The sequence below is a fragment of the Oncorhynchus kisutch genome, unplaced genomic scaffold (genome assembly GCF_002021735.2).
Source record: "Oncorhynchus kisutch isolate 150728-3 unplaced genomic scaffold, Okis_V2 Okis03b-Okis08b_hom, whole genome shotgun sequence".
Classification (NCBI taxonomy): domain Eukaryota; kingdom Metazoa; phylum Chordata; class Actinopteri; order Salmoniformes; family Salmonidae; genus Oncorhynchus; species Oncorhynchus kisutch.
Genome location: NW_022261980.1, coordinates 1,353,509 through 1,378,539, shown reverse-complemented (window position 1 = coordinate 1,378,539; position 25,031 = coordinate 1,353,509). Strand labels below are relative to the sequence as shown.

At 42.2% G+C, this 25,031-nt stretch overlaps 1 protein-coding gene across 4 annotated transcripts; it reads right to left on the bottom strand.

Annotated features, from left to right (window-relative positions):
• Positions 1 to 405: 405 nt before the first annotated feature.
• Positions 406 to 24,358, bottom strand: LOC109895306 (lactadherin-like). 4 transcript variants are annotated; one of them, XM_031812917.1, is made up of 10 exons: positions 24,098 to 24,358; positions 16,227 to 16,352; positions 15,611 to 15,742; positions 9,696 to 9,809; positions 9,326 to 9,507; positions 8,610 to 8,765; positions 8,187 to 8,331; positions 5,128 to 5,312; positions 3,439 to 3,594; positions 406 to 2,175 (listed from the first exon to the last, which is right to left on the bottom strand). In XM_031812917.1, the coding sequence occupies exons 1-10, from the start codon at positions 24,174 to 24,176 to the stop codon at positions 2,032 to 2,034; spliced, it is 1,419 nt and encodes a 472-aa protein (XP_031668777.1). In that variant the 5' UTR covers positions 24,177 to 24,358; the 3' UTR covers positions 406 to 2,031. The 4 variants fall into 4 exon arrangements, with proteins under 4 accessions (XP_031668777.1, XP_031668776.1, XP_020344507.2 ...); XM_031812916.1 differs by having other exon boundaries at positions 5,128 to 5,330; positions 24,098 to 24,313; XM_020488918.2 differs by lacking the exons at positions 16,227 to 16,352; positions 24,098 to 24,358 and adding an exon at positions 15,840 to 15,959 and having other exon boundaries at positions 5,128 to 5,330.
• Positions 24,359 to 25,031: the final 673 nt, after the last annotated feature.

Sequence of the window (25,031 nt, the reverse complement as noted above, 5' to 3'; positions counted from 1 at the left end):
CCATGACACGCCCGTCCTGACAGTATGATCAGACAGGTCAGGCAGGAGAATGGGGCTCCACTGCAGAACTAGGGGGAACACAAAGTTCTGCTCTGTAACGTGCTGGCAGTGGCATGGTCACAAATTGAAGAGGAGGAAACAGTGGGAGGGAGAGAGAGGGAGGGAAAAGGAGAAGGGGAAGTAGTAGAGGGACAAAGAGAAATGAGAGAGAGAGCAAGAGCGAGAGATAAAGAGAGAGAGAATATGCCTGTCACTGAGAGTTAGGCAGAAGGGTGAAATTACAAAGGGACACCTTTTGTGCTTCTAACTAAGTTGATGCTATTACTGTAAGACTGATATCAATGTTTACCCATGCAATGTCTTATGTAATGGACATTCTTTTCAATCAAAATGTTTAACACAGAATGTTTTTCAACTTTTTTTAATTAGTGATGTCTGTTGAAGACCAACATATTTGATTTCTTAAAAAAAAAAAAATTCAAACCACAACATATTGTCTAATACTTTCTACTCACTCAATCATTTCTACTTGTCTCTTGTCTGTCTGATTTCATTTCTGCTAAATGGGGAAAAAGCAGTTTTAGGCCGCTTGGAATGCAAGATTAGTATTAGAACATAAACAAATCTGCAAAATTGGAGAAAAAAAATTACGTCATGGATCAAGTGTGAAAGGTACACTATCATACTGAACAATCCTTTGCAGCTTTTAGTTTCACTTTAAAAAACAATGTCCTTCCTTCAATTAATATACAGTATAGGTAAAGTACAGTACAATAATTCCATTGTCAGTTAACAAATTGGTTAATTTATTATGTCCAGCTATTTCACAAAAAGTATATTGCACACAGGCCCTGCTTCAATATACTACTAAGTGCTCATATCGACCAGCTGATGTGTCTACTCTCCCTTCTATACAATTAATCTATATTATGGTAGACCAGGGGTCTTTAACTCCAGGTCTGGGGGCCACATCAGGACTGCAAGAGCCTTTTTACTGTAAATCACAGTGGAGGCTGCTGAGGGGAAGACAGCGCATAATAATGGCTGGAATGGAGCGAATGGAATGGCATCAAACACATAGAAACCATGGAAACCATGTGTTTGATACCATTCCATTAATTCTGCGACAGCCATTACTACGAGCCCGTCCTCCCCAATTAAGGTGCCACCAACCTCCTGTGTTAAATCAGTGGTATTCAAACTTTTTCAGCAGGGAACCCATTTTTTCAGCAGAATTTCTGGTGACCCCAACCCAAATCTAAAAACACAACCTACATCAACAAATAACTAAGAGAACCAATCTTTCTCAAAAACGTATATTGTCCCGTACAATAATCTGTTGGCTACTCTTCATTTTTTAGGTCTTTAAGTCCACGCCGACTGGGATAGGATGTTATTTTTATTTGGCGACCCTGACTCTGAATACCACTGCTGTAAATAGAAGGCTCTCACCCTGGATACATAATGTCAAAGAGCACGGCGGGACAAGCAGCTGCTAGGTCGGCTGGCAAAGTGACATCACACAGAACTGTGAGTGTTTGGAACGTGTTGGAACTGGCAGCGCTGGGCGAAGGGTTTGTCCGACATGTTCGCTATACTGTGCTACTTTTGACCACAGCACATGTACTGCCAATAGGTCAAAAATTGTGCACTACATTGGGAATAGGCTGTCATTTCAGACATACCCTAATTCTTCAAAGAGAATGTGAGAGCCCATATATTTAGAATTGACACTGTGCCACAGTCACTGTGGAAAGGATCAAAAACAATTTGGAATTGATCAGTTTTAGCTGAAGAATAAAAAATCTGAAAAATATATGTAGAAATACAAGCTGTAGAGCAGACTTAATCTGGAAAATATTCGATTGATGCAAAGTTCTGGAACATTAGAACCTGACACATTTTCCCAATGTACATTCTATACATTACATTTCTATGTCCTGGTGTAGAGGAAGGTGTGACTGATTCCAGTGTGGACAGGTACGTTATGGAGACTGGGTGGCGCACTGGTGGATTATGGGTAATGTAGTTCTAGTAGTCACAGCCCAGCAGCTCCATGCGCAGGGTGATGCGCTCTTGCCACTCCCAGGGCACAACGCGCAGGTAGCGGGCGTAGAACGGAGGCTCAAACAGGTTCTTCTTATGCATGTTGTTGTCTATGTTGCCTTGGAAAATCTGTCAGGGAACACACACACATCAAATGGTCAATTGTTAACTACCAAATCTGTCAGGAAACGCACACACACACATCAATGGTCAATGGTTAACTCCCATATCTGTCAGGGAACACACACACATCAATGGTCAATGGTTAACTACCATATCTGTCAGGGAACACACACACATCAATGGTCAACGGTTAACTACCATATCTGTTGTATGGTGTGAATAATTCTACATCTGAACAAATATGTCTATATTTAAATATGCATGTTGAAAGGGACTCATGAAATGTATTTTTTTGCATTATACACAGTGTGCGGGAGTCCTTCTCAAGGTTCACTTCAGTTGTTCAATCTCCTACCCAGCTGTGTTAAGACATTACTTCATGTGTGTAACAGTTATTGTTCAGATAAACTTCAATATTCACCCTATTCATTGAAATGGTCAGTTTTAATGGTTCTACTGAATGGGAGGAGAGATCTAATATGAACCAATATGTAAAGGTCAAAGGTCAATGTCTGAGGCCTCCCATCAAGGATTGTAAATTGGTCTGAACTATGACCTCATTCATGATGACACAACTCCCCTCCCAGTCCCTCTGAGGAAGCCCCTGGCTACGTCACATAATGTCAAGGGTCTACACTCAATGAAAAGATTGGTTGTTTATTCGTCCCTGAAGGTCATTGAATTATTCAGCGTAGGCCCCCAATGCAAATTTAAACAGCCCCTAGCTTGCAGCACTCCCATGGGGGTGAAGATTGGCCTCTCCTATTCCACACAGAGAGGGGGGCTACAGGGGTGAGTGTCACTAGCACTGTCCCAGCCAGGGACAAAACAGGAAGTAAAGAGATCATTCACACAGAGGACCAGGGGATACACTCCACACACAGGGTGGGGGTCCGGAGAGGGGGTCCTTAAATTGGCATGGGAAACACAGTCAGGTCCCAACTCATGTCAACAAACTGTGCAGAGGTTTGCAAAACCCCTTATCCCTACTATCGAAATCAAATAGTCAGGGTAAAAATGATTATAGTATGTCTGTGTCTCTTTACTTTTAAATGGCGTCCTCTCCTTTCCTTTATGAACATTGAAATGGCTGGGTAGACTTATATCATCTAACAGATAAGATCAGTGGCGATGAAGGAGAGGAGACAAGGAAAGGAAACCAATTAAGCGTATCAGAACTATGAGGCTGAAAAATACTTATTTTGTTGGGGAACCCCAATATGTGAGACTGTCATAATTAGGATACGTTGTGAGCAGTGGTTCACAGACCTTCTCTGTGTTGGTGTTCTCATCCTTCACCAGGTTCCAGGCCTGTCCGTCGTCGCTATAGGCCACTTTGAAGGCGGACACAAACTGCACCACCCCAAAGTCCTTGGCCCCCTGGGTGATGATGCCTGTCAGATGCTTGGTCTTTTCCAGGTCAACCTGGGACAGGATCATGGAGGACAAGACAGTAACATATAGACCAGATTAATGATAATACCTTCAATTCAATGAACCCTGTATTTTGGTATTTAAGAAGTAGCTCTTTTCCCAAGGTCAAATAAAATCACAAAACGTGTCTTGGCTACAGTAGAAAAACCACAGTAGAAAAGAGAAGGATGGTTCACACACATTCATTTCAGGTGAAAAAAGGAAAAGGTTTATTCCATTTCAAACATTTCGTCCATCTGACCTTCATCAGTGTCATAAAAACCTACAACTACTACAAGGTAGACTCCCCTCACAGGAATGTCTTCACTTTTCTGAATAAGAAGTGTGTGAGCGGGGTGAAGTTTATAAACAAAGATACTACGTCAACATATGTCAGACTCCTATCCCTGATGTCTGTTTTCCCACACAATTTGTGCCCAATATTGAATAGCTGTTTCATCATATAAAATAGTATGAAGCAAGAACAGATGTCAGAATCCCACAAGGATGATAAAAATGATCCATGACTTTTTGTGTTACAAATCATATTAGGAAGAGAAAGTGATCCTTCCTCTAAGGAATGTTTCCATTGATATTTATATGGTATTCACTAAGAAATGATGCGGTAACCATCTATACACTCTGGTACGTCCTACAACTAATTCAACACAACTGGGAACTACCTGGTAGCTAAAAGTTCCCATCCTAAAGACACAAACAAGTAACTCATAGGTTATTACTGTATGAATACCATTTGACCAACTTCCAAGTAATTACCATGTCATTTCTAAGCTGTAAAATAAAGTGCTACCCGAAATCCTTTGTTAAAGTAGACAGTTTAAAATGGCAATGTGGGATTGGTACATACATGTACTTACACTACTGTTCAAAAGTTTGGGGTCACTTAGAAATGTCCTTGTTTTCCATGAAAACATACATGAAATGAATTGCAAAATGAATAGGAAATATAGTCAAGACGTTGACAAGGTTATAAATAATGATTTTTCATTGAAATAATAATTGTGGTCTTCAAACTTTGCTTTTGTCAAAGAATCCTCCATTTTGCAGACCTTTGGCATTGTAGTTGTCAATTTGTTGAGGTAATCTGAAGAGATTGCGGGTACTATTTAATGAGTACTATTTAATGAGTACTATTTAATGAGTACTATTTAATGAGTACTATTTAATGAAGCTTCAAAAACAAGGCCATTTCGAAGTGACCCCAGACCTTTGAATGGTAGTGTATATAGCTAGCTATTGGTTCTTAAAGAATAGATGTTTAGATGCTTTACTCCATCAGAATCCAAAATACTGTTCGACTCCATTGTTTGTAAACAATATAATTTTAAACAAACACTAACTTCAAAAAATTTTTTTAAATATGCTTTTGAGCTCATGGATGTTCAGTCTTTGCATCCATAGCTCTGTCTATGAATTTGAGTGTGGTTAAATTTCTCCAGGCCCCATCCCTCAGCTGTTTACCAAAACAAGTGGTTTGTTTTTGGAATCCATATTGCCCCTTTAAAAGAGGAGAGTCCGTCTCACCTGTAGCCACTCTGAGCGGTTGTTAGTGGCGGGGGACCAGGCGTTGGTCTTGCCCTGTTTGTCTAGCCGGGCGAACTGTGGGTGCCAGGTGAAGGCATCAATGCCCCAGGTGCGGAAGGCACTGGACGCCGAGAGCTGTCCATCAGAGACAAGGCGGGACTTCATGCCCATTGGCTCAGAGCAACCTGTCGTGTTGGAATATACTGTAAACGAAACAGCAGAGAGACAATGATAGACAGGAAAGGAGTGGAGGTGAAAGACAGAGAACCAATAGAGAGAAACCAATGATCGCACCAAAGTGAAGAACCACCCACTCAGTGGAGTACATTACAAGGAGCCCGTCCTCCTAATTTATCCCTCCACCAACCAACACTGCAGCTCAAGGCATGTTGATTAGCCACATGATTGATTGATTTGACAACATGACATAAACAGTGTAGGACAGATAGCGTAACATAAACAGTGTAGGACAGATAGCATGACATAAACAGTGTAGGACAGATAGCGTGACATAAACAGTGTAGGACAGATAGCGTGACATAAACAGTGTAGGACAGATAGCGTGACATAAACAGTGTAGGACAGATAGCGTGACATAAACAGTGTAGGACAGATAGCGTGACAAACAGTGTAGGACAGATAGCGTGACATAAACAGTGTAGGACAGATAGCGTGACATAAACAGTGTAGGACAGATAGCGTGACATAAACAGTGTAGTACAGATAGCATGACATAAACATTGAAGAACAGATAGCATGACATAAACAGTGTAGTACAGATAGCATGACATAAACAGTGTAGGACAGATAGCGTGACATAAACAGTGTAGTACAGATAGCATGACATAAACATTGAAGAACAGATAGCATGACATAAACATTGAAGAACAGATAGCATGACATAAACATTGAAGAACAGATAGCATGACATAAACAGTGTAGTACAGATAGCATGACATAAACAGTGTAGTACAGATAGCATGACATAAACAGTGTAGGACAGATAGCATGACATAAACAGTGTAGGACAGATAGCATGACATAAACAGTGTAGGACAGATAGCATGACATAAACAGTGTAGGACAGATAGCATGGCATAAACAGTGTAGGACAGATCTTGACATAAACAGTGTAGGACAGATCTTGACATAAACAGTGTAGGAAGATATCATGACATAAACAGTGAAGTATACTGTAGATAGCATGACATAAACAGTGTAGGACAGATAGCGTGACATAAACAGTGTAGGACAGATAGCATGACATAAACAGTGTAGGACAGATAGCGTGACATAAACAGTGTAGGACAGATAGCATGACATAAACATTGAAGGACAGATAGCATGACATACAGTGTAGGACAGATAGCATGACATAAACATTGAAGAACAGATAGCATGACATAAACAGTGTAGGACAGATAGCATGACATAAACATTGAAGAACAGATAGCATGACATAAACATTGAAGAACAGATAGCATGACAAACAGTGAAGTATACTGTAGATAGCATGACAAACAGTGTAGGACAGACAACATGATATAAACAGTGTAGGACAGATAGCATGACATAAACCGTGTAGGACAGATAGCATGACATAAACCGTGTAGGACAGATAGCATGACATAAACCGTGTAGGACAGACAGGTATGACATAAACAGTGTAGGACAGACAGGTATGACATAAACAGTGTAGGACAGACAGGTATGACATAAACAGTGTAGGACAGACAGGTATGACATAAACAGTGTAGGACAGACAGGTATGACATAAACAGTGTAGGACAGACAGGTATGACATAAACAGTGTAGGACAGACAGGCATGACATAAACAGTGTAGGACAGATAGCATGACATAAACAGTGTAGGACAGACAGGTATGACATAAACAGTGTAGGACAGACAGGTATGACATAAACAGTGTAGGACAGATAGCATGACATAAACAGTGTAGGACAGACAGGTATGACATAAACAGTGTAGGACAGATAGCATGACATAAACAGTGTAGGACAGACAGGTATGACATAAACAGTGTAGGACAGACAGGTATGCCATATTATTTCCTGTGTAAAGGCACACTACAGAAAGTCAATAATAAGACCAAGTAATGAAAGCAGGGAATGAAAAGTACCAGACAGATATTTATAATAAACAAATAACATTTGTATAAAGGAGGCATTGAAATGAATAGGAAAGGAGGCAGGGAATAGAAAAATAATGGGGAATAGGAAAATAATGGGGAATAGGAAAATAATGGGGAATAGGAAAATAATGGGGAATAGGAAAATAATGGGGAATAGGAAAATAATGGGGAATAGGAAAATAATGGGGAATAGAAAAATAATGGGGAATAGGAAAATATTGGGGAATAGGAAAATATTGGGGAATAGGAAAAGTGAGTGAAGCCCAATAGCCTTACTAGCAGCAAGTCAATTTGAACTGTAGCTCTATACACACTGAGTAATAGGGTGGGGCTGGAAACACATATGGACATGGTGTGAGAGTGTGTGTGAGTGTATGGGTGGTGCTTTTGTCAGGAACTCCGTCCCCATTGTTGCACTGCATGGGTCTCCCCCTGAATGCTGTCCAAACCATTCCCTACAGTATGTGGTCTAAACATAACTAAATCTAGACACATGTTAGGACAAAACAACCCCTCTTACTGTCAGCAAGCTGGACAGAAGAGCCACAGTGTCAACACAAGGAGACCGCATGTACCCAACTTAATGCCTTTTACTTGGTGGGCTTGTAACTTTTCTCAAGGTCTATTTGTGGTTCAGGCAGAGGACTCTGAATGTCCCTGGGGTTTTGAATGGGGTTTTATTTACAGCTGGATGTCAATAGTCTGGAGTAGCTTCCTCTCTTTATCTCCCTATTACCATCTGATGTAAAAAACAAGACACCAAATGGCCAGACCATATTTCTATCACCTGTCCTGAGTTTCCAGATCGATGCAGACGGAGACGAGGAGGAAAGGAAGCCAATTAAAACTATTGAGATGCAGTCTAGTCGTCTTTCCACTCTATTTCCCCGTGTAGAGGTGTCTGTTTACCATTGAGCTCACAGCCCACCAGCTCCATACGCAGGGTGCAGGCCTTGCGACACACCACAGGAATGACGCGGATGAAGTGGGCCACGATGGGAGGGTCAAACAGGTTGGTCTTGGTGCTGTCATTATCAATGTTACCCACAAACACCTGTGGCACAGGGCACAGAAGTGATGTCACCAAGTTGTTACAGGCATTCATGTGGGAGCAACTGTACAGATCCAAGTAAAACATGCCAGTAGGAACAGATCTAGGAACAGCTTTAACCTCCCACAATTCTGACCTTAACCATTAAGAGGATGAAACATATCTGACCCGTTATAAGTTATTGTAGACTGTAGGAAATGAGACAACTGTTTAAATGAACTTACACTGAGTCACTAACTATAAATGAATATTACTATGGTAAACTCATATTGTAAAGTCACCTTGTCCTTCCTCTGTCCCGCTGGTCTGTAGGGGGTGTAGGTCTTACCATCAAAGCTGGAAGACACTTTAAAGACCTTAATGTACTCAGCTATGCCCATTCGACTGGCACCCTGGGTGATGATGCCAGTTAGGCGCATCTTCTTTTGCATGTTGATCTAGAATCAGAGGACAGAGAGAGGTCAGACAGGGGTCAAACCACTAATCATCCTCCCCACTGGGATTTAGATGATACACTGTTAGAAAAAAGGGTTCCAAAAGGTTTCTACAGTTGTCCCCATAGGAACAATGTTTCTGTTCCAGCTAGAAAGGATTCTACATAGAACCCAGAAGGGTTATTGCTGGAACCAAAAATGGTTCTTCAAAGGGTTCTCCTATGGGGACAGCCAAAGAACACTTTTATGTTCTAGATGGCACCTTTTTTTCTGAGAGTACAGTGTATGGCTGTTTATATGTGTACTACATGCTTAGACTTTACTAGAGCTGTGTAGCATCATTCAGACAAATCGAAAAAGTGTTTCATTTCTTTTCCATGACAATGTCCATAGAGAGGCCAGATCGAGTGACTTCATCAAGTAGAAAAGCATGTTTCAAGCCAAAGTTTAGTCTGGACCCATGAGGAGCTGGCCACGGTCCACCAGTGGGTTATGACCTACCATTTGAGAACACGATTACCACAACAAGTGATTATTTACTAAACTGACTTTGGTTCTCTAACCTCCATCCAGGGGTTCTTGTCATGGTTGGCGGCAGTCCAGGCGTTGACCATGCCCTGGTTGTTGAGCCGGGCCAGTTCTGGACCCCAGCGCTGAAGACCCATAATGCCATAGTGTACAGAGGAGGCAGAGATCTGAGACTCTATGATTTCTCCTCCCTCCATCCCCATCAGAGATATACAACCTGGAACAAACACATACAGAGACATACATATGTTATGGTCTTATATAGGAGACAGAAACAGGTCTCTAATATGGACATACTGGTTGTGACTTAAAGTACACAGAGAGACAGTTCATAATGTGTAACACACAGAGTAGTAGACATGTTTCAGTCTCTCCTATGCAGCGGTTCCCCTGCCCTATACTTACGGAGCTGGCATTGCTTTCCAACGTAGGGTGAAGGGCACAGGCAGGTGTAGTCACCATCCAGATCTCGACATATCCCACCGTTCTTACATGGCTGCTTCTCACAGTCATTCACATCTAGACAGGACAAGCACAAGAGATAGACACAGTTACATAGAAGTTGGGTATGTCATCATAATAAACCCTGTCCTAACATAGGAATCTGACATGGGACTTCATAATGTCACATAATAAACCTTGTCCTAACATAGGAATCTTACATGGTACTTCATAATGTCACATAATAAACCTTGTCCTAACATAGGAATCTGACATGGGACTTCATAATGTCACATAATAAACCTTGTCCTAACATAGGAATCTGACATGGGACTTCATAATGTCACATAATAAACCTTGTCCTAACATAGGAATCTGACATGGGACTTCATAATGACACATAATACCATTCTGGATGGATTTTTTTCAGGAAGACATCAAGAAAGACTAAACATTGTTGCCCTTATCTGGTCATAAAACTAGATTTGCTCTATACCATAATGATTGAAAATACATCAGAATGAACCTGTTCTGCCCACTGGGTCTGACATCTAAAACCCTCCCTGGACCTGAGCAGGAGAGAACACAGTCCCTGATGGCTAAATGCAGTACACTTGTACCCCAAAGGTAAGTCAGATATAGCCCAGTGGTAAGACTACCTGGCATGCAGGCTAATCAGCCAGGTGGGTGAACCTTGAAGCACCACAATACCACCAGTGGGCCTCCATAATGCCTCTCTGCAGGTGTGTTCTCTAAGACACAGGGGTGATGACAGGGGCACAGCTGGGGGCAACATTGGGGCCAGGCATCATAAATGACCACAGGTGAAGGGCAGGGTTGTGGTTTTGGGTGTGTTCTATATTGTGCCTGCAGGGTGAGGTGACCTGTGAGTAGTCTATGGTAGTCTGTCCACTGCTGCAGCTCTTTCTAGTCCCCACCAGGGGGCTCAGTTGTATTATAAATAGCATGGACTAAAACTGGGCTGTATTCATTAGTCCACACCATAGCAAACCATAGCAAAATGGTGTGCAACAGAAAACACTGGTAGGTCCCCTGTTTGCTTCTTATTGAACAACAACCAAATTATTCAACAAAGTCATTGGCGTCAGGGGAATTTTACAAGTGATTATTGTTATCAGATAAAACAGTATATCCCAAATGGTGGGTCGGTACCCGTTAGCGAGTCATTACGGATTCGTTCTAGGGTGTGGACCTTCGAAAAATCTGCTTTGTTCGTTCATTCAGTGCCCGTGGGTCACAGGAAAATTCCAAAATGGTTTGGTGGGTCATCGGACAGAAATATTTGGTAACCACAGAGCTAGAGCATCTTGATATTGTAATTACTCATCCCGGGAATTTAAAAATAGGCCATAAACAGTAAACACAGTGGTTGAGAACGGTGTTTATAGCAGTCTAAGTGTCCCTGGGAGCCACTTCCAGGTTGTAATCTAGGGGGCAGACAGCACTTTAACACTACATCTTCTGTTTAGCTACTGTTCCCGTTAACTCTAAGAGGATTGGTCCCAACTCTAAAACCCATTCCGCTCAACGGCGTGACAACACACACACCCACACTGAGAAATACAAGCACACACCCACGGGCATGCACATACACAGAAAACACACACACGCACCGCACCCTCCAGTCATTCTGAGAATCTACTCGGTAAATAACATCTCTGACCTTGATTAGGTAGATTAAATGCCGTAGGTGTATCTTTAGACTATGTGTGTGTGTGTGTTTCAGCCATGTTGGACTAACAAGACAGTACTGGGATCCACCCTACCTACAGGCCTATACAATCTATGACGTCTGGTAGAACAAGAACAAATGTGGGTGGTGACAACCTAACAGCAATAACACTGGTGGTCAGACTAGCAGTTAGAGGTTATAAATATGCTATGAATCATCTACAGTTTTGTAGTCGCATCAGCACGCCTGGTTTTTCAATCAGATTCTGGACTTTCAATGGAAAACTTGGAGAAACCAAGGAAATGAATGGAAAGGACAAGGGTTATAGTGGCATTAGCCTCCTAGATCCTAATCTGGAATGTGAAAAGTCTTGTACCAGTCCATGCATGAATATCAGTTTGTTTTAATGAGATGGCAACTACTGACCCAACTAGCACTGAGGCTCTCAATAGCTAGGCCTACTGTGTAGAGAGCAGGACTGGCAGAGCTCTCCTCGCTCTGCTAAAGCCTTCTGAGATTAGAGTGGACCATGGCTAATTGCTGTAAAGGTGCCTCAGAGGGAGAGTTCCTGGCTGGCTAGGGGGGGTATTAGAGAAAACCTGGTAGAAGCTTGTATACACAAAACATGCAACTTAGAAAAAGTCAATTGAACATAAATATCCAAGATGGCTGAATTTAAAATTGGGAAATTGTTGAGCTGACATTGTATACCCCATTAATCCAATGATTTATGCTCAACGTGAGTCCAATTTTTTGCTTTTGCAAGTTCCATTTGACTTTATTACATTTTTTTGTCAGGACCAGTTTATCATTATTACATACAGTACCATGCAAAAGTTTGGACACACCTACTCATTCAAGGGTTTTTCTTTATTTTTACTATTTTCTACATTGTAGAATAATATTGAAGACATCAAAACTATGAAATAACACATATGGAATCATGTCATAAATAAACAAAAAATGTTAAACAAATAAAAATATATTCTATATTTTAGATTCTTCGAAGTAGCCTTTGCCTTGATGACAGCTTTGCATACTCTTGGCATTCTCTCAACCAGCTTCACCTGGAATGATTTTTCAACAGTCTTGAAGGAGTTTCAACACACAGTACGCTGAGCAGTTGTTGGCTGCTTTTCCTTCACTCTGCGGTCCAACTTATCCCAAACCATCTCAATTGGGTTGAGGTCAGGTGATTGTGGAGAACCGGTCACTCCATCCCTCTCCTTCTTGGTCAAATAGCCATTACACAGCCTGGAGGTGTGTTTTGGGACATTGTCCTGTTGAAAAACAAATGATAGTCCCACCAAGCGCAACCCAGATGGGATATCACTGTGGAAGCCATGCTGATTAAGTGTGCCTTGAATTCTAAATAAATCACAGACAATGTCACCAGCAAAGCACCACCACACCGTTACACCTCCATGCTTCACGGTGGGAACCACGCACACGGATATCATCAGTTCACCTACTCTGCGTCTCACAAAGACACGGTGGTTGGAACCAAAAATCTCAAATTTGGACTCATCAGACCAAAGGACAGATTTCCACTGGTCTAATGTCCATTGCTCGTGTTTCTTGGCCCAAGCAAGTCTTTTCTTCTTATTGGTGACCTTTAGCAGTGGTTTCTTTGCAGCAATACGACCATGAAGACCTGATTCACACAGTCTCCATTGAACAGTTGTTGAGATGTCTGTTACTTGAACGCTGTGAAGCATTTACTTGCACTGCAATCTGAGGTGCAGTTAACTCTAATGAACTGAACTCTGTAGCAGAGGTCTTCCTTTCCTGTGACGGTCCTCATGAGAGACACTTTTATCAAAGCACTTGAAGAAACTTTCAAAGTTCTTGACATTTTCCGGATTGACTGACCTTCATTTCTTAAAGTAATGATGGACTGTCATTTCTCTTTGCTTATTTGAGTTGTTCTTGCCATAATATGGACTTGGTCCTTTACCAAATAGGGCTATCTTCTGTATACCAACCCTACCTTGTCACAACACAACTGATTGGATATCTTCTGTATACCAACCCTACCTTGTCACAACACAACTGATTGGATATCTTCTGTATACCAACCCTACCTTGTCACAACACAACTGATTGGCTCAAACACATTAAGAAGGAAAGACATTCCACAAATGAACTTTAACAAGGCGCACCTGTTAATTGAAATGCATTCCACGTGATTACCTCACAAAGCTGGTTGAGAAAATGCCAAAGAGTGTGGAAAGCTGTCATCAAGGCAAAGAGTGGCTACTTTGAAGCATCTCAAATATATTTAGATTTGTTTAACACTTTTTTGGTTACTAAAATGATTCCATATGTGTTATTTCATAGTTGTGATGTCTTCAGTATTATTCTACAATGTAGTAAAATAGTACAAATAAAGAAAAACCCTGGAAGGAGTAGGTGTCCAAAGGTGTGTCTCTCTCACACACACACACACACACACACAGTATTTAAAGCCCATCCATCAGCAGCCCACGCTTCACCACATTGTGGGTGTGTCCCTGGGATGCACTGCAGGCAGAGTTACTTCTCCACATCATAGAAGGGTTTAGAACACTCATTCTTAGGTTTTTGTTATCCAAATAAATGTTTTAAATGTCATCATAATGACATCACTGTTTTAAAGGGGCAATCTTTCGATACAATAACAAAGCCACCCAGCTGCTGTTTTGGTTAACAGCTGAGGGAAGGGGCTGGAGAAATCAACATATTTCTAATTCATGGACAAAGCTATGGATACAAGGACTGTCCATATATGATCTCAAAATGATAGTTTTAACAAAGTTATTAAGCTATACAGTTTTTGACTGCAATTACATTGGTTTACAAACAAAGGAATAAAACAAGTTTATATTTGAGGTTCTAATAGGGTACGACAGTTGATCTAAACTCATGAGAAATGGGTATGTATAATTCATTTTAAAAGTCTAAAGATGGATGTATTTAATACAGATTGCCCCTTTAATGTCATGTTACTGTTATGTCATAGTGTGAATGAAGCCAAAGGGACATTTCTATATCATGTGGATAATACAGTTGTTTTAATCCATTCTGCTCCATGTAAGCACTTACTAAAAGTTCCTTTGGATATGAGTGTCTGCAAATGATACGAGTGTCCGGTAATGATGCGAGTGTCCGGTAATGATGCGAGTGTCCGGTAATGACGCGAGTGTCCGGTAATGACGCGAGTGTCTGCTAATGACACGAGTGTCTGCTAATGACACGAGTGTCTGCTAATGACACGAGTGTCTGCTAATGACACGAGTGTCTGCTAATGACACGAGTGTCTGCTAATGATACGAGTGTCTGCTAATGATACGAGTGTCTGCTAATGATACGAGTGTCCGGTAATGATACGAGTGTCTGGTAATGATGTGAGTGTCTGCTAATGATATGAGTGTCTGCTAATGATATGAGTGTCTGCTAATGATGAGTGTCTGCTAATGTCTTTTCTGTACTACTCACATATTTAAAACATTTTTTTTTTTTAAGTAAGGACCAGATTGGACCCCCAGTGAAGGTTAAAGAGCTAAATCACAAACTTCTTCAAAAGCTGAGATCACACTGAACATCTTATGCCTTCCAAGCAGGAGATTCATATCCACGATTCACCCAGTCACGCTGCATTTAGTCAAAATGGCTGAAAAACGCTTTTTCACTCTAAGACGCTTGGCTGGGTTGCCATTTCCTCATTAGCTAACAGCTCTCCAACGAGCTGAATGAAAGTCTTTCATGAATCATGAGCTCACCACAATGCTTTCTTACACTCATGCACAGAGTGGAAAATGTCTCAGGCGTTTCCAACTTTTACACCCATTAATGTTAATAATGCCTCAACACGACCTGCCATGACACACCATTCAGTCTGTCAGTTTGTTGTTTAGACCGGAATGGTGGAAGTTAGGATTGGGGTAGTGGACCCTACCCAAGCCAAGCTCTGGTTCTCCTCACCTAAAACAATTTGGCGTTAATTGTTTCTGATTTAAAAATGTACCTTAAGACAACAATCTAGGGGAAACGCTGAGTAGCACAGACATGTTGGCCATGTTCGGCTACTTCCCTATTACTTTCACCAATCCAACCAACCAATTCAGATCTGGGATTACTTAAAGGAAGGAAAGCCCGGATCGGCAGGGCGAATTAGGACAGGTACAGTCACAAGTAAGGAACTTACTGATCTGGCAGTGCACGCCCTCGAAGCCAGGCTGGCATTTACACACGTACTCGCTGAACACGTCTCCTCGTCTGGTCGGAGTGATGACCTCACACGACCCATCATTCCTGCAGGGGTTGGGAATGCAGGGACCTAAGGTAGGATTGACCAATTATAAAGACGGACACACTCAAGGAAAAAAATCAAGAATATGCTTTCATTGAATGAAAAACAGTCAGGTTTAACGCACAGAAATGGAAGCCAGCGCCTGGATGCCAGTCCAAGAAATTAGCTTTGCTTCTAAAAATGAAGTGACAAGACCAAAATCTCAGTATACTGAGTATATTGAATTGTCCCATTTGAAACTCAAAGCTTTTTAAATACGTCCACCTGCCTTGACCATATTTGGCTAGCTCTACTCCTCCTTACCAGTCTCATTGACCTGTCTTGACCATATTTGGCTAGCTCTACTCCTCCTTACCAGTCTCATTGACCTGCCGTGACCATATTTGGCTAGCTCTACTCCTCCTTACCGGTCTCATTGACCTGTCTTGACCATATTTGGCTAACGCTACTCCTCCTTACCAGTCTCATTGACCTGCCTTGACCATATTTGGCTAACGCTACTCCTCCTTACCAGTCTCATTGAGGTGGCAGGTGTCTCCAGTAAAAGCATCAGCACAGATACAGATGAATGGGTCCTCCCCCACCCCGGTCACACACGTCCCTCCGTTATGGCAGAGATTCACTTCACAGTAATCTCCTGGAAGAGAGAGAGAGACGTGGAGAGGGGGGAAGAGACCGTGGTAAAGAGAGGGAGGAAGATAATAAAATGAGGTGAGAGAGGAGTGTCACAGAGTGGCCACATAAAGGCACAATATGGAGCCTCCATGCACCTGCCATGTTTTAGACAGTTTGACAATCTCTGTGTCAAAAGGCAGTTATACCTCACCTCAATGGCCTCTCCATTACATGTGATCAAGCATATCTTACATCACAGCAAGAAAAGTTGGAGGGTTGATAAGGGACGTCCCTGGACTCCTGGCCCTGTATTCACAAAGCATCTCACAGTAGGAGTGCTGCTCTAGGGTCAGTATATGCTTTCAGATCATAATGAATAAGATGACACAGGCAGGGAAGACCTGATATTAGGTCAGCACTCCTACTCTGAGACACTTTGTGAATACAGGCACTGGCACTCTAACGAGAGTCGTTTCCCTCCACAAAGGAGATGTGGTGATGCTGAGGGCCCATGTTAGCTGGGAGGTCATAGAGGGCCTAAGTGCTGACTCACAGAGCACAGGAAGGAGAGGACAGAAACATCCAGAGGGAGACAGGTGGTTTTATGGTTCCACTAAGCCAAGAGTGACCTTACAGTCCTCCATGACATACCAGCATACTATTCCAGTTCAGAAAACAGAATCATAGTTGCTTTACAATGGGTAGGTTCAATGACATACAGGAGTTTGAAGAGGTGAGCTGAGAATGGTCATTAGAGTTGACAATCATGAACAAGCTCCCTGCCTGAGAAAAATAGTTGGTGTGCTCCCTGTCAAGTATTGCTAAGTAGCTTATTATAGAGTTACAGGTATACTTGATGTACTTACCCTCTTGGTACAATGTAATTACTAAGTATTTTAGATACCCAGGTCTATGTAATGTAGAGGACTGCATGCTGGGGATCTCACTCATCTCACCATTCACCTGGGCTGTTCTATTGGGGCGGCAGGGTAGCCTAGTGGTTAGAGTGTTGGACTAGTAACCAAAAGGTTACAAGTTCAAATCCCCGAGCTGACAAGGTACAAATCTGTCTGAACAGGCAGTTAACCCACTGTTCCTAGGCTGTCATTGAAAATAAGAATTTGTTCTTGCCTAGTTAAATAAATAAATAAATAAATCAGTGGGTTTTACAGCCTCTGTCAACCTTTTGTAGTGAGCATACTGGCTTTACTACCAACCGACAACAGACACGTTGTCGGTTGGTAGAATACCAGGGTTAAAACACTTCCTTTGAGGAGCTGACAAAGGGGTGAGAGAAAGTGTTGTGTTGAAAGTGTACGAGGCATTTCAAGTTAAAGGCATTTCATGATTTTGTGGAGATTCCTATATAAAAAAGTTGCTATCTAGAACCTTAAAGGGTTCTTTGACTGACCCCATAGGAGAACCATTTTTGGTTCCAGGTAGAACCCATTTGGGTTCCATGTAGAACCCATTTGGTTTCAGGTAGAAACATTTTGGGTTCAATGTAGAACCCTTTCCACAGAGGGTTCTACCTGGAACCCAAAAAGGGTTCTACCTAGAACCCAAAAATTCCTCTGCTGATTACACTCAGGAAAGTAAGGGGATGGAAAGGGGAACAGAAGTGACACCTGTCTTTGAGTTTATGGTTCATGACAATAAAACATCAATGGTATCAACCCGTTTCAGTTTCTTTCACCAACTGTCAGCTATTCAAGTGGAACGTGACCCTCGTGTTGTGTACAAGCATTTCGCTACACCTGCAATAACAATGAAGTGCGTGGGTGCAAAATAACTTATGTTCTGCTTTTCCTGCTGCTTGGATACTAAGAAACACATTTAAACACAGCGAAAGATACATTTTATTTATTTATTTATTTTACCAGGTAGGCAAGTTGAGAACAAGTTCACATTTACAATTGCGACCTGGCCAAGATAAAGCAAAGCATTTCGACAGATACAACGACACAGAGTTACACATGGAGTAAAACAAACATACAGTCAATAATACAGTATAAACAAGTCTATATACAATGTGAGCAAATGAGGTGAGAAGGGAGGTAAAGGCAAAAAAGGCCATGGTGGCAAAGTAAATACAATATAGCAAGTAAAACACTGGAATGGTAGTTTTGCAATGGAAGAATGTGCAAAGTAGAAATAAAAATAATGGGGTGCAAAGGAGCAAAATAAATAAATTAATTCAATACAGTTGGGAAAGGTAGTTGTTTGGGCTAAATTATAGGTGGGCTATGTACAGGTGCAGTAATCTGTGAGCTGCTCTGACAGTTGGTGCTTAAAGCTAGTGAGGGAGATAAGTGTTTCCAGTTTCAGAGATGTTTGTAGTTCGTTCCAGTCATTGGCAGCAGAGAACTGGAAGGAGAGGCGGCCAAAGAAAGAATTGGTTTTGGGGGTGACTAGAGAGATATACCTGCTGGAGCGTGTGCTACAGGTGGGAGATGCTATGGTGACCAGCGAGCTGAGATAAGGGGGGACTTTACCTAGCAGGGTCTTGTAGATGACATGGAGCCAGTGGGTTTGGCGACGAGTATGAAGCGAGGGCCAGCCAACGAGAGCGTACAGGTCGCAATGGTGGGTAGTATATGGGGCTTTGGTGACAAAACGGATTGCACTGTGATAGACTGCATCCAATTTGTTGAGTAGCGTATTGGAGGCTATTTTGTAAATGACATCGCCAAAGTCGAGGATTGGTAGGATGGTCAGTTTTACAAGGGTATGTTTGGCAGCATGAGTGAAGGATGCTTTGTTGCGAAATAGGAAGCCAATTCTAGATTTAACTTTGGATTGGAGATGTTTGATATGGGTCTGGAAGGAGAGTTTACAGTCTAACCAGACACCTAAGTATTTGTAGTTGTCCACGTATTCTAAGTCAGAGCCGTCCAGAGTAGTGATGTTGGACAGGCGGGTAGGTGCAGGTAGCGATCGGTTGAAGAGCATGCATTTAGTTTTACTTGTATTTAAGAGCAATTGGAGGCCACGGAAGGAGAGTTGTATGGCATTGAAGCTTGCCTGGAGGGTTGTTAACACAGTGTCCAAAGAAGGGCCGGAAGTATACAGAATGGTGTCGTCTGCGTAGAGGTGGATCAGAGACTCACCAGCAGCAAGAGCGACCTCATTGATGTATACAGAGAAGAGAGTCGGTCCAAGAATTGAACCCTGTGGCACCCCCATAGAGACTGCCAGAGGTCCGGACAGCAGACCCTCCGATTTGACACACTGAACTCTATCAGAGAAGTAGTTGGTGAACCAGACGAGGCAATCATTTGAGAAACTAAGGCTGTCGAGTCTGCCGATGAGGATGTAGTGATTGACAGAGTCGAAAGCCTAGGCCAGATCAATGAATACGGCTGCACAGTAATGTTTCTTATCGATGGCGGTTAAGATATCGTTTAGGACCTTGAGCGTGGCTGAGGTGCACCCATGACCAGCTCTGAAACCAGATTGCATAGCAGAGAAGGTATGGTGAGATTCGAAATGGTCGGTAATCTGTTTGTTGACTTGGCTTTCAAAGACCAATCTCGGAACCCAGAACCTAAACTTGCAGGCTGGTCAGCTACAGTATGTTAACAGTCTTTCATGGGAACTAGCCACAGATTATTGCTCTGGGTCCAGACAGACACACTGACATGTTAAATGGACTGTGCATTTTATTCTCACCTCCCCCTGTGCTTTACTTCACTAACAGTATGTGTTTGTCTTCCAAACTAAAAGAATGCAGGATTCCCTAGATTATAAACAGGCCAGGGATATACTGTACCTCGAAGGGGATTCCCATTTTCCTCATTTCAGAAATGACCAACACATCAAATCAAATTTTATTGGTCACATACACATATTTAGCAGATGTAGCAAAATGCTTGTACACAACACTAGGGTCGCATTCCACTGCTCAGACGTTGCATGCATCAACCAATGGTTTCTGCGTGCCAGGACACTTCATTGACTGTGTCATCGACTGACAGACGGATGTGGTTAACTGATAGGTAACATACCTATACAGATGTTGTAAGATCTGACAATGTGTAAGCAGTGGAATGCGATTTAGGTGTGTCGAGGGTCAGGGGGCTTGAGCCAGGTATACCACCTAAACCTATCAACACACAACATGAACAGGTGGTCGAGGTAAAAATTCCTGGTGCACAAATAAGAGTGACTATACAGAGCTCATTCTATCACCAAAGTGAAACTGGTTCTCTAAATTCTCTGAAGATAATCTGAAAATCTCTGCATTATAAGTATTCCAAGAGATGTTGCAAATAAACATATGTTTCGCTGTACAGTGATGCGGATATAATTGAGCACATTGTTGCCTAAGCTTACAGGTAGACCTTTCATTACAGTAGCCATACTCCTGTACACTCTTAGGGAAAAAGGGTTCCAAAAGGGTTATTTTTCCGTCCCCATAGGAGACCCCTTTTTGGTTACAGGTAGAACTCTTTTGGGTTCCATGTAGAATCCTTTGTGTAAAGGGTTCTACATGGAATGAAAATGGGTTCTACCTGGAACCAAATGGGTTCTACCTGGAACCAAAAAGGGTTCTTTAAACAGTTATATGGGGACAGTTGAAGAACCCTTTTAGGTTGTAGATAGCAAGTGGAGGGTTGCCGGGTAGAATCACAGGCCCGACAGTAAAAATCTGGTGAGAATTGAATATCCTAGTTGCCATCTGCTCCAGGGGTGCTGCGCAGTGGCTGACCCTGTGCTTCCAACCCTTCTGTGTGTGCATTGGGGTGGGTTGAGTAACAAAAATACATTTCTGTTCTCCAAAAAGAAAATGGACATTAAGTGTGGTTCCTCTTCTTCCTTTTCAATAACCTACAATGATTTAGAGTAAACAACATGCCTCTTACAGGAATCACTGGTTGAGATCGTAGACAATAAACATAAGACTGTGCTGCTAACCATATCTTTACATTTAAGTACAGGGTTGACAGTCTATCATCAAAAATCACATGGCAACAATATGTCAGGCGTTCAATGATCTACATTGACTCTACAAATAGCAGACAGAAATAATGCCCTTCACACTTTTGAAGCACCAACTTTGATGATCTTTTAGGTTTATGGGGGTTGTCATCACTAGAACCATGGTCTGAACAACTGCACTCACCTAGACCATTTGAGAGAGGTACAGCCCTCTGGATCGAGGAATTGTCTGAGGCAAAGAGTAGCAATTTTCACTATCTAAGCTCTAGTGATATATTTTCAGTGGTGATATGTGATAAATGTTTAAAATATGATTTACACAATTAAATGAAAGCAGAGCTTGAAAAGTGTATTTGAGTACGTGAGAAAGAAAATCACTTGACTGAAAGCACACTTCAAATGTAATTCTTAGCTGAGCAATGCAAGCACGCAGCATTTTATTCATGATGAGTTAAATGATAAACTAATCATTGATCATAGAAACTGACATCCCTTCATTTTACAGACCTAACTACACAAAAAAAGTAATGACAAGAAAAGAACTGTTTCCTGATTAAAAAGAGTGTTTCAATAACTTTTTTTCCTCGCATTACGTTTATCCCTTGCTGTCTCTGCCGGTTCCTCTCTCTCCACTGGGATTCTCTGCCTCTAACCCAATTACAGGGGTTGAGACACTGGCTTACTGGTGCTCTTCCATGCTGTCCCTAGGAGGGGTGCGTCACTTGAGTGAGTTGAGTCACTGATGTGGTGTTCCTGTTTGGGTTGGCGCCCCCCCTTGGGTTGTGCCGTGGCGGCGATCTTTGTGGGCTATACTCGGCCTTGTCTCAGGATGGTAAGTTGGTGGTTAAAGATATCCCTCTAGTGGTGTGGGGGCTGTGCTTTGGCAAAGTGGGTGGGGTTATATCCTGCCTGTTTGGCCCTGTCCGGGGGTATCATCGGATGGGGCCACAGTGTCTCCTGACCCCTCCTGTCTCAGCCTCCAGTATTTATGCTGCAGTAGTTTGTGTCGGGGGGCTAGAGTCAGTTTGTTATATGTGGAGTATTTCTCCTGTCTTATTTTTGTTTTACCTTTATTTAACCAGGCAAGTCAGTTAAGAACAAATTCTTATTTTCAATGACGGCCTAGGAACAGTGGGTTAATGGCCTGTTCAGGGGCAGGACGACAGATTTGTACCTTGTCCGGTTACTAGTCCAACGCTCTAACCACTAGGCTACCCTGCCGCCCCTTATCCGGTATCCAGTGTGAATTTAAGTATGCTCTCTCTAATTCTTTCTTTCTTTCTCTCTCTCAGAGGACCTGACCCCTAGGACCATGCCTCAGGACTACCTGGCGTGATGACTCCTTGCTGTCCCCAGTCCACCTGGCCGTGCTGCTGCTGCTGTTTCAACTGTTCTGCCTGCGGCTATGGAAACCTGACCTGTTCACCGGACGTGATAGCTGTCCCAGATCTGCTGTTTTCAACTCTCTAGAGACAGCAGGAGCGGTAGAGATACTCTCAATGATCGGCTATGAAAAGCCAACTGACATTTACTCCTGAGGTGCTGACCTGTTGCACCCTCGACAACTACTGTGATTATTATTATTTGACCATGCTGGTAATTTATGAACATTTGAACACCGTGGCCATGTTCTGTTATAATCTCCACCCGGCACAGTCAGAAGAGGACTGGCCACCCCTCATAGCCTGGTTCCTCTCTAGGTTTCTTCCTAGGTTTTGGCCTTTCTATGGAGTTTTTCCTAGCCACCGTGCTTCTAAACCTGCATTGCTTGCTGTTTGGGGTTTTAGGCTGGGTTTCTGTACAGCACTTTGAGATATCAGCTGATGTAAGAAGGGCTTTATAAATACATTTGATTTGATCATCCAGCCCACATTTGGATGTCCAGCTCCTGTGACATTTAACCTTTTCACTAAGACCTACAGGTGAAAAGTTGGGACATTGCGTTGTAAATGTCTGATGCAAGAGGTATGGGCCAGAGCAGTCAACACAAGAGAGTTGGACATGAGAGTGACAGGCAAAATCAGCAGTTATATCTGGCATTAATGAAGTGTTGGCCTACAGAGAGTTACTTTGCTTAGTTCTTTTACAGTGAAAAATAGTCATCTGAATAAAATCAATACAGGTAAATGATACAAATATGAACACCTGTGAGTAACCAGTACGTGTGTAATGGAAGAAGGATGCCAGAAACTTGTTGTAACTCAGAAATACTGTTGGTTGAAACAGTGTACTGTACAGTAAGTGTATACTTTATGTTTGTAAAATAATTTGTATCTAATACGAGAGTAGAGGGCTTTATGTTTCTAGAACCTTAGCTGGAGTCTTTGGCTGTTTTGGCTGCCAGAGCCAGTCTACCTCTGAATGTAACATATGAAGTCCTTGCACATTAAAAGGGACAATCTGGAGTTAATACCAGTTTTTTGATCTGTTAAATTAATGACATATAGCCATTGATTATTGAAGAATATAATTTATAAATGCTTCATGAACTTCATCAGAACCCAAAATATAAGCTTGTTTTACTCCAATGTTTGTAAACAAAGTCAATGTAAATATACACTGTAGGTCTATTGCGTCAACACATGGTTAAAGCTGTCATTCTGATCTCATGGATGGTCAGTCCTCATGGATGGTTAGTCTATCTGTGAATTTGAGAGTGGTTATATTTCTCAAGCCATATCTTTCAGCTGTTTACCAAAACAAGTAGCGGGTCAATCGCTTTGTTATTATTTGAATTCCGGATTGTCCCTTTGAAGGATTAGACTTTAACAGTAGATTCTTGCGATAGGGTTGGATGAGCTAACCAACTAAATAAACGGGACTCACCTTTCACTGAGCAGACGGCAGCGATAAGGACACAAGCGCAAATAAATGTCAAAGGGCACAAAAACCCGTGACGTTTCATGTTGATTTCTCGAGAATTCCCCACTCTTTCCGAGAGTAGACCAGATGGATAATATAATACGGTTATACCGCTAGTTTCCCGGCTGAGATTGACAGGGAAGTTGGGCGGGTTCTAAATTAGCGGGTTCCATGGATTAATGCGCGGGTGGGCGCGTCGGAGCCTGGGGTAGATCCCTAAACCTTGTACTGTAAAATTAGTGTTAACATTTGTGTTTCACTTTATATATATTTTTTACAAACACTTTGGAATAGACATATGTACTCAGAGAACTTACTATGTTGTTGAAGTCTGGCTATAGTATATGAACAATGGTAGGTTAACATTTTTCGCTATATGTAACTAATTTACCCTTTATAGTGGGTACCTTTACCCTTCCCTCTGCAGATCTGGACCTGGGGGGTTTGATGTCCACATTTGGAGTTTTATCGCTTCCTAGTGGACGTTTTTCCCAATGAAATAGAACATATTGTGGCTATGGTCAAACCATAGAGATAGATAGAGGACTCTATAGTGCCCAAAAGCACGTTTTAGCATGGGCAGCGCCATTGAGCATGGGTAGCGCCATTTTGAAGTAGTGTACTGGGTAGGGACTTCCTATGGGTTAAGGAAGGATCACATAATTCCATCCAGGTCATCACAATTAATTATACTTGTGAGCAAACATTCCATAACTACAGGTGGCAGTAAAACGCCAACCATGGCTTATATACCTGTTCAAACAACACACTCCAGGTGGCAGTATGCACCCTTTCAGTTTGCTTGCCAACTCATAGAAGTAATTGAAGAAGAAAATGGACTACTTCAAAATGTGTCGTCGTCCCCCCCCCCCCCCCCCCCACACACACACATTTTGTC